Genomic DNA, 9,303 nt, shown 5'->3' with positions numbered 1-9,303 from the left:
TGTGTGGATCTGGGGATCCCCTCACATCTGGGCACAGAAAGGCACCAAGGGCTCCAGGAGGGAGGAGGACACCAGCGTTGGGGAAGGACCTGCTGCGGGAATGTAGCAGAGGAGACCAGAAGAGGGAGGTGTGGAAATACCAAGCCCAGGCCACCCGCAACGAATGCTCGGCTGGGCTGCGGATGGGCGTCCACCCAGGAGTGAGCAGGCTGCAGGCGAGGTGAGAGACGGCCTCACTGCACCCCAGGCCTAACGTGCCTCCCAGCACTGGGGAACCTCGGGGAAACCCCTTCACCTCTCTCTGCCTCGATGTTGTCAGCTGCTCCGTGACGTGGGAACACACTGCCCTCCCAGGGTGCCACATGTGGGACTGCCGAGAGGGCCCAATGCAATCCTAATGCAAGGCGTGCAGCCTCCTGCAGGTGAGGGCCACCTGGGCCCTGCAGGTGGGGCAGGCGAGCCACCTCAACATGTGCAAGCTGTAGGAAAGAACAGACATTCCACAGAGACCAGTCTTTCTTCACTCTTTACTGTGTAAAAATAAACTCAACAATTCATGTAGTTTCAGCAAGAAAATGAAAAAAAAGAAAAGAAAGCAAGAGTATCAGTAGAAATAGTGCATTTCCAGAACTGCCGATGGAGGTGGCGGGTTCCATGGTTTTGACCCACTTGATACCCAAAGGGCTGCAGATCATATGAAAAATGCCCAGGTTTGGTTAGCAAAGAATGAAAAAGTCAGATCCATCGATTCTCTTTCATATTATACAGTATGTACAAGGTACCAACATCAACCTTAGGGGGTTGCATTTTTTGGCAAATAAGACAAAATTGGGACTCTAAGTACTGGGCTTTTTTTTCTCCTCAATAACTTGTTCCCTCTCAACAAATTGCACTTAAGTCCACTGCGCACGAAAGCAAGACGTTCCCTATCATTAGTTGAAAAATTTACACGCTGCGTTTGAAGAGATGAAACCACTCAAGCCACTATTTTTTTTTTGGGGGGGGGTTTGCCATAGACTACAAAAGATTCAGTCCTCTTAATTTCAACAATATGGAGCCCTAACTCCTTCAATCAGAGTTGGAACTGATACTCAATGCTCAACTCGTTCCATTTAACTTTGGTCAGCTCCTAGACAAAGAGTCCACCATAGGTTGCCAATGTTACATCCTGGTCCGCAACATGCCTTTGAGAACAGGTGGCCCCTCCTTGGAGCGCATTGGAATGATTCTGTGAACCTCATACCAGTCTTGCCCCTCCCCCTCACTGCCCACAAGACACCCCCTTGGTCTCAGGTCCCAGGGCTAGTGATTGCTGCAGTCTTAGAAAATAAACCGGGAGTCTACAAAAGGAAAAGAAAGCATACAAAATGTATCTCTTTCTTCCAAAATACATGCTTTCAGTCCTATGTTTTGGTGGGGCCTGAAAGTATTTTCAAGGGAGATATAGGTTGAGTTAATTGATAGGCTTGTCCTTTTCTTTCATAAAAATACTCTTGTTTGGTAATAAACTTTTTCTTCTACAGTAAGAGAAATAATACTGTGTTATCAAAAGCAAGAAGGCTTAAGATTCAAGTGGGATCTAAGCTCCCAAGGGCCCGGAGCCTCTGTTGGCGGCTCTCCAAACTCGGACGCCCAGGGGCTGTCGGACACCAGCTAGGCAAAAACAAACACTGCCTCAACAGTGCTTTTTTATCTTCTTCTTTTATAAAATGGCGTTACCTGAGAGAGGCGTGCAGTGTTCAGTGCAAGAGGGAACATCAACCAGATTAAGGACGTGGAAACTCTGTGGATTAGATTTGCGGCTGTGTTTTATCCTTTCTCAGGGCCAGCCAAGTGCCAACACAGTGACGGGGCTGAGGGCTTGGCACAGACTCCAGCTAGGAGCGGGGAAGGGGCTAAATGTCAGCTTCTGTCCCGGGCACCATGGGTGCACCAGGGGAGGAGCGAGGAAGGCAACAGGGCCGGGAGGCTGAAGGACAGAGGCGTAAGCGCTGGGGTTGGCTCTGCCCTTCTCTGTTAGGGCAGAGGATGGCTTGTGGTCCTGAAGGGCAGCCCCCACCACGCCCCGCTGGGGCAGGAGGAGGTCTGCGGTCCGGTAGACAGGCCAGTGCCAGGGCTGGTGGGAGGTGCCAAAGGGAGAGCACCTATCCTTGCCTACCAACAGCTCCAAGATGGCGGGAGTGAGTGAGGGGTGGGACCCTTCTGGTCTAGGGGGTGACTCCAAGCTCTCGCTCTCTCCCAACTGCAGGTAGTATTCGGGCTTGTTCTCAACCTACGCGTTAAAAACTGGGCATGTTTGGGGCGCGAGGAGGGGGAGAGAGGAAGTGATCTACCTCTCGACCTGCTCTGTCGCCCTTGGCTTAATTACCCAGCCATTGTCGATAGCTACACGGGTGGTCACACAACACGGATGGCACTCGGCACGCAACACAGATCTGTGGAAGTCCATGCAGACAAGGGGACACACGTCGGACCGGAGGAGCAAGGAATACGCCACCCCGAGAAACATGCAAACAGAGAAGACCCCTGCAGATCCAAGGAGGCCACGGCCCGGCGGGCAAAGCACAATTATCTAAGAAGAAGCCGCTGTTTAACAACGTGCGGCCGTGCCTGCTCTGGCCACTCGGAGGGAGAGTGACGCATCGCAGAACGGCGACTGGGTACCGTGCAGACACCACGAGACACGGACACAGACACACACAGATGCACTGGGTTTCCAAGACAAAATGGACCTGTGTTTAGGGAGACAGGTGCCCCCGCAAAGAACAGAAGACGGGAACACCTCCATCTCCAGAGAAATGTCTGCAGCTGCAAATGAGCCAGGCAGCATAGCAGAATTTCTAGAAAGACTTGCCAGCCGTTTGCTAATGAGGCTCCTGGTGGCAGAGTCCAGGGTGCCCACAGGGCGTGCGACTCCTGGGTGATGGAGCAAAGCCAGGAGCTCGCACTGCCCTGGGCATGATCCTTCTGAGGGCTGTCCTCGCCTCTCAACACACACGTGCATAAAAATGCACACACACACTGTTGTCTCTTCCTCAGAAAAACTAGAAGGACGTGTGTACGGCTGCTTTTCATGGCGGGGGAGATGAACTAGAGGTTCTGGACACTGGCCAGGCCCCAGCGTCACCAGCCAGCGAGGGGCGGGAGCCCTATGAGATGGAGGAGTGGGTACAGGACCTGGCCCTGGCCGTGCCCAGCCCCTAGGGGAGGTCCCAGCGCCTGCCCCCTGGGAGCACGTACAGAATCAGCTCACTTGGGCTCGATGTGCTGGTAGGAATATGGCTGTCAGAATTACTGTGGGGAGAATCTTCCATCGGCTGGCTGGGTTTATGTCCCAGTGACTCTACGTGGCTGGGTTTCAATCAGAACGTGGGTCTCCTTATCTGAAAGGTCCCCTCTGGAGCTGACCCACTGAAGTCTCTGGCCTCCACTGCCAGCGGCCGAGGGGAAGGGGCCCTGGGGCCATGGTTGCCTGGGGCTGCGGTGGGGACGCACCTCTCTCAGGGCATCTGGGCTGAGGCGGGCCAGCACAGTGGCTAAAAGGGAGGACGGATTCCGCCTTGCAGGGTGAGGAGGAGGAGGGCTGAGGGAGTGGGGCACAGTTTGGAGCCGGTGGGGGGTGGGGGTGCGGCGTGCAGCAGCCCCCAGCCCCTGGGCTGCCCTTGGATCCTGAGGCCAGCGCCACCCCTGCGCCCCTCAGCAGGCTCGTCTGTCCGCCTCCCACCCTCAGAATTCACTTCTAATGCAAAGTGAAAACTCTCCTCGGGGAGGCCCACCCTTAACAGACAACTAAAAGACATTTATTCTATCAGTATAGAGATCTGCCGTCCTCAGAAAGGTCTGCAAACAGACACATGTGTGCTCAGGGAGCTGCACCAGCCCCGAGGCAGGCAGGCAGCTGACGAAGCCGGCAAATACAGACATTCACCGCGTGGTGCAATCTCCCAAAGTCACAGAAAGAAGGAAAGAAAACACCTCGTTCTGGAAGAGAAAGCCTCCTCCCCTGCCAGACGCACACAAGTGCGCGCACACACACAACACACCCTCTCACCTACTTCCGCCTTCCTGTAACTGCCAACGTCACCTGCTTCAGCCAGGAACGGGGGATGCCCATAACCCACTCTGGGGGTCCTAGAGAGAGATGGGCTTCCCTCAGGGTCAGACGCCAGCTGGGACTGCTCCGTGTGAGTGAGGAGGGCAAGCCAGGCATGTGTGTGTGTACATGTGTGTGTGTGCGTGTGCAGGGGCGATGGGGGGCGGGAGGAGAGATGATGCATCATGGCGGCACAAGCAGGGGAGGCGGGCATGGGGCTGGGGGCCCGAGGGGGGCCTCAGCCCTGGCCCAGAGTCCTCAGTTGATCTGACGACAGGCTTCGAATGTCCACTTAGTGGCTCCGCCAAAGATCTCAATGTGGGACTCGGCCCAGGTGATGACGTTGCCTGAAAGGGCCTTAGCGCTGCAGGTGGCCAGGTTGTACACCTCCCCCGGGGTCAGCTTTCGGTCCCAGATGTTGAAATGGGCCAGCTCGCCCACGAACGCTTGGGTGGCATCAAACCCGCCACCCAGAGTGTCCTTTGGAGAAAAGCAGAGGATAGAGGGGTGGGTGGGGTGATTGGGGCTCTGCAGGTGGGGGCGCTCCTCTCAGGGGCACCTGGGCTGAAGCAGGTCGTGCCTAGGGAGCAAGTCTGGGGGTCTCTGTCTCCATTCAGAGGCTCTCAGGTCCACCCTGGAGACCATTTTGTCCCCATCTCGGTGTTTGGTTTCTCCCTTCCCCAGGGGAAGGAGAAATGTCTGGTCCCTCTGCCCTGGATGTGGGTCTTCTCCCTGTCCTCTCCAGTGCCCATCCCCCAGCCACAGAGTGAGGGGTTGGCTGAGGCCGTGACACCCCCAGGGAGTAGGCTCCGGGGCCCTCCTGGGCCGTCCTCTCCACCCTGCTCTCGCCAAAGGACTCAGAAGGTCATCTTCTGCCAGATCTAGCCACCCAGGGGGACGGCCTGGGACCGCCAGCCTCTTCATTTCTCTCTAGCATGCTCTAGGAGGGAAAAGCCACTCCAGAGAGGAGAAATTGTCCATCTCTAGAAGCAGAACTGGGCTGCTGCAGATTCCAGGGGCACTGAGGCCAAAGACTGCCCTGCGGGCGAGCGAGCCCACCCGAAAAGAGCAGGCATTCTGCCCCCGCTGCTGCCTGCTGACCTGCCGACCGTGCTTCTCTGCTACTTCACAGGGTGACCCTTCCCATCTCCAGCTCCCTCTCTTCCCCTCCTGACACCCTCTGCAGCCCCGGCCAGTACCTGCTCCTGGCCCAGCACCAGCACACCCTGAGGCTTGATGGGGTGGTACGGCGCCAGGTTCTCGCCACTGCCACCCTGGGTGCCGTCCTGGTAGGCTTCCCAGACCCCATCCCGGGTGGTCCAGGTGACACAGATGTGGTGCCACTTGCCATCATTGATCACAAAGGGCAGTTTGGCCACCTGAGAAGGGGACACACATGTATGGGCGTGGGGGCGCATTACAATGATCACCAATGGGTACTACTCCAATTCTTCTTCTTCCTGCTGATGGTTTTAAAATCATTATCCAGAACCATTATCGAATGCTTGCAGCCCTAGTCTCTCCCGACTTCACACCCGCTGATGGAGCACGTAGCCACTCAGGAAATGAAGTGCTTTGCCCGGGGGACCGCAAGATTGATCCAGGAACATAGTCCTCCTGCTTGCCTCCTCCCTCTTTGCTCTCCAGCTGCTGGCCAACCAGGTCCCTCAGGAAGAAGGACAGGTGAGCCCCATGCTGCTATCTTAGGGGTCTCTTCCCTGGGGCCCTCCTCTCGTTCCCAGCACCCCATTTCTAACTGTGAGACCCTCTGGGTCTACCACCACCCAGCCTCTGCAGACAATCTGAGAGGTGCCACAGAGGAGATGGCACGTGCCTTCTGTGGCTCTGTCAGCTCCTGGCCTGGCCTCTCACTCACCCCCAGCACCGCAGGAGGCCAGCACGGGGCCTAGCGGAAAAGCTTACACCCCTCTGCACTGAGGGAAATGGGCCCAGAAAGGGAACAGGGCCTGGCATCCAACCCAGCCTGGGTGTTGGCGGTATGCAGAGGTGGCGGTTTGCAGGCTGGCAGCTAATCTCCAGCTCACAGATGAGGAATCGCTGGAGGGAAGGGGCTTCCCTGTGCTGCTATCCCAGGGGGTCAGGCGGAGCTGGCCTCCTCCCAAAGGCGGGGGCGGCGCAGGACGCTTTGAACTAAGGATGAATCTCTGAGGGTCTCACCGCCCTGGAACATTTTGGTCCTCGTTCTAGGGCAGCTGGTGGAGGAGGAGTTGGGACCCATCTGTGGGATGGACCAGGAGCCCTTGCCACCCTCCCCCACACCCGCTGCCTCAGTCTGCACCAGCAACACTCTATCCTGGGAGGCTCTGTCTGGAAGGTTCTAACAGCCCTTCTACACACCTCCTGGTGTCCCCCTCCCTCTGTCCTACCTGGTCAACCGCTGACCTCTCCACCCCACACCCACACCACTGGGCCCGGTGTCCCCCTGCTCCGTCAAGCCCAGATGGAGGGGGCTCTACCTTGTCGTTGATGAGGATCTCCATGGGGTTGTTGCCCCACTCAATGAGCACCAGCTCGTTGGCCTGGCCAGGCACGGCATAGGAGAAGGGGGTGCCCACGCCGGGCGCCGCGCTCGACTTGAGCCACATGCACACAGTGAAGGCGTACATCTCGGGCAGGCTCTTCTTCACCTTGGCATACATGTAGTTGGTCCGCAGGGGGAACGTAAGCTGGAACTTATCCCCAGGCCGACTGTCCTTCTGACCTGTGGGGCGGGGGGGAGCGATCCCGACATCTGCCCCTTGCCCCAGTATTTGTTGTTGATGTCTAATGCAAGCTCAGTGCCCGAGCTCCTAGCGCAGACCAGGCCACCTCCGGTCTCCATTTGATACATGCCCAGAGGGCAACTTGGAGAGATCAAAACCTTGACCCCAGGGCTCAGCAGGGAGAAAGTCGAGTGGAGGCCTCTGGACGCTCTTCTGCCCATCTCTCTTCTGACACAGCCTGGGGAGACTGACGCTTCGGTGCCTGAGGGGCTGTCTGCACCTGGGGGTCTGCCTGCGCCTGGGGAGCTGTCTGCACCTGAGGCCTGCCTGTGCCTGGGGGGCTGTCTGTGCCTGGGGGCTGTCTGTGTGGGGTGGGGGGTGTCTGCACTTGGGGGCTGTCTGTGCCTGGAGGGCTGTCTGTGCCTGGAGAGCTGTCTGCAGCTGGGGGCTGTCTGCGCCTGGGGGGCTGTCTGTACCTGGGGGACTGTCTGCTCCTGGGGGGCTGTCTGCACCTGGGGGCTGTCGGCACCTGGGGGGCTGTCTGCACATGGGCTGGGCCACAGCAGCGAGGGATGGAGGCGCTATCAGCACATTAAAGCGTGGCCTCAGAGAAGGAGGCCACATAGATCAAGGCTAGCTCCCCTCAGAGCAGCCCCTTTGGGCCCGACCTGATTCCACGATGCTGATGTGCTCAGAACCCTCCCTTCTGGACCCTTCTCTGGGATCCCCACCCCCAAGCCACTGGAGCTGACAGTTGACTATGAGTGGCTGTCACTTTCCCCTCTAGAACAGGACATACTGGTCTCTCATCTGAGCTGGCACCTGGCCCTGAGCATTGGGGCTGTTTCCAGGATCCAACCCACCTCCCAGGGGAGAGCCACCAGCCTCTGGGGTGGTTTGGCCCCCTAGGGGCCACGTCACACATTCTAGCCTTTCTGTGTGTTTCCTGAAAAACCAGACCCAGGGCCTCACAGCCTTCCCTTTATAGGAAACCATCAGCTGGGAAGAGCAGCCTGCTGGCACGTGCCTCCAGTGACCCGCCCCCCCCATCGCACGCACACTGAGGCTGTGGCCCTGAGCACCGTTTGACAAAGTCTAAGGAAAACGCTGCAGCCCAGCAGCGGGCTCGGCACCAGGCAGCCTCCGAGAAGGGCACCCAGAGCCCAGGGACCGATGCCTCGCTCGGCTCGTGGCTGTGCTCCTTGGGCCGGTCTGGGAACGCAGCGCCGGCTGCCCGGCCAACAAATTATTTCTAGGAGGCACCCCGCGGGGTCAGCGCACACTCCACCCCTCTCCTAGCTTCTCCCCTCGAAAGGGGGGGACAAAGCAGGGTTGGTCCCCTCCCCCACCGGCTCCCCCGCGGTGCCCCGCCCGCAGGGGCGGATGCAACCCCCGACCAGTGCGGAGTGTTTTTCCTTTTCTCGCAGCTTTCCTCCCTCCCTCCTCTCGTGCCCCTCCTTCTCCAAGCTGTTGTTCAGTTACATAACGCGCCTTAAGATGGCACTGTGGAAATCCGGCGGGCACAGTTTGCGGTCTGAGCAGGGTCAAGTGGCCCTGCTCCGCGCCGGGCGCCACCCCCCCCCCAACCTTTTACAACCTTTTTTGATTTCTGCGACTTCAAGGCACAAGCGCCGGAGCTAGTCGGTGCGCCCGGGGCGCGCCTGGGCGGCCCAGAGTTAGCGACCCGGGAACTGCGGGGGCGCACGAGATGCACGGGCTTGGGTCACTCAAAAGAGAAAACTGCGGGGCTGGGATTCAGGGCGGAGGGGGGCCCAGAGATCCCGAGACAAACCCGCCTGGGATGGGGAGGACCTAGCCCGCACCTGGCTCTCTGCGAGGAGGTGGGGACCAGCTAGAACCAGGCTTTCTGAGTCAGGGAGGGTTTCGGGCCGGCGACAGCTACTGCGCAAAGTTATTGAGGATTAAACAAATCAGACTTGAAAAATCCAGCGAGTGTTTGAGTGCGTAGGAGAGGGGACGCCAGACAATCCCCTCCTCTGCTTCCTTTCGCCCAGATGTCCTGAGCCCAGGGCGCCCCAGCCCGGCCCGGAACACTGACTGGAAGCCTCGAGCGCAGAGGTGCAGGCGTGCAAGGGACAGGGAAGGGCTGGAGGGTCGGGGGAGCGGGCTGTGCAGCGAGCGAGGCCCCAGGCAGGGTCCCGCGGGCGCAGAGAGCGTGGCAGGGAGCCGGCCCCTCCACCCGTTACCTTTCTCGAGCTCGCTGATGCGCTGGTGCAGCGAGGTCAGGGCGCTCTCAATCTTGATCCTCTCCTCGGTGTCGTTCTTGGGCCCTCCCTTGCCCTCCTCTAGGCTGTTCACCCGAGACAGCACCTGCCGCTCCAGGTCATCAATCTTGCTCTGCAGCAGATCCTTGAGGCTGTTGGTTTGGCTGGAGGAATTGAGCCGGCTGTACTGCTGCGGGCGCAAGGGCGGGGAGAGCACATCGTTACGCGCAGAGCGGGGACCGGGCCCGGAGGCCGGCGGCGC

At 58.8% G+C, this 9,303-nt stretch overlaps 1 protein-coding gene across 1 annotated transcript; it reads right to left on the bottom strand.

Annotated features, from left to right (window-relative positions):
* Positions 1-4,351: 4,351 nt before the first annotated feature.
* Positions 4,352-9,303, bottom strand: NPTX1 (neuronal pentraxin 1; the record flags this gene model as incomplete). Its single annotated transcript, XM_023729163.1, has 4 exons — positions 4,352-4,573; positions 5,293-5,472; positions 6,571-6,815; positions 9,024-9,303. Coding segments are annotated over 4 exons (927 nt in total), but the record flags the coding sequence as incomplete, so codon positions are not given.

The sequence above is a fragment of the Trichechus manatus genome, unplaced genomic scaffold, assembly GCF_000243295.1.
Source record: "Trichechus manatus latirostris isolate Lorelei unplaced genomic scaffold, TriManLat1.0 scaffold00028, whole genome shotgun sequence".
Classification (NCBI taxonomy): domain Eukaryota; kingdom Metazoa; phylum Chordata; class Mammalia; order Sirenia; family Trichechidae; genus Trichechus; species Trichechus manatus.
This window is presented reverse-complemented; position numbering and strand designations above follow the sequence as displayed.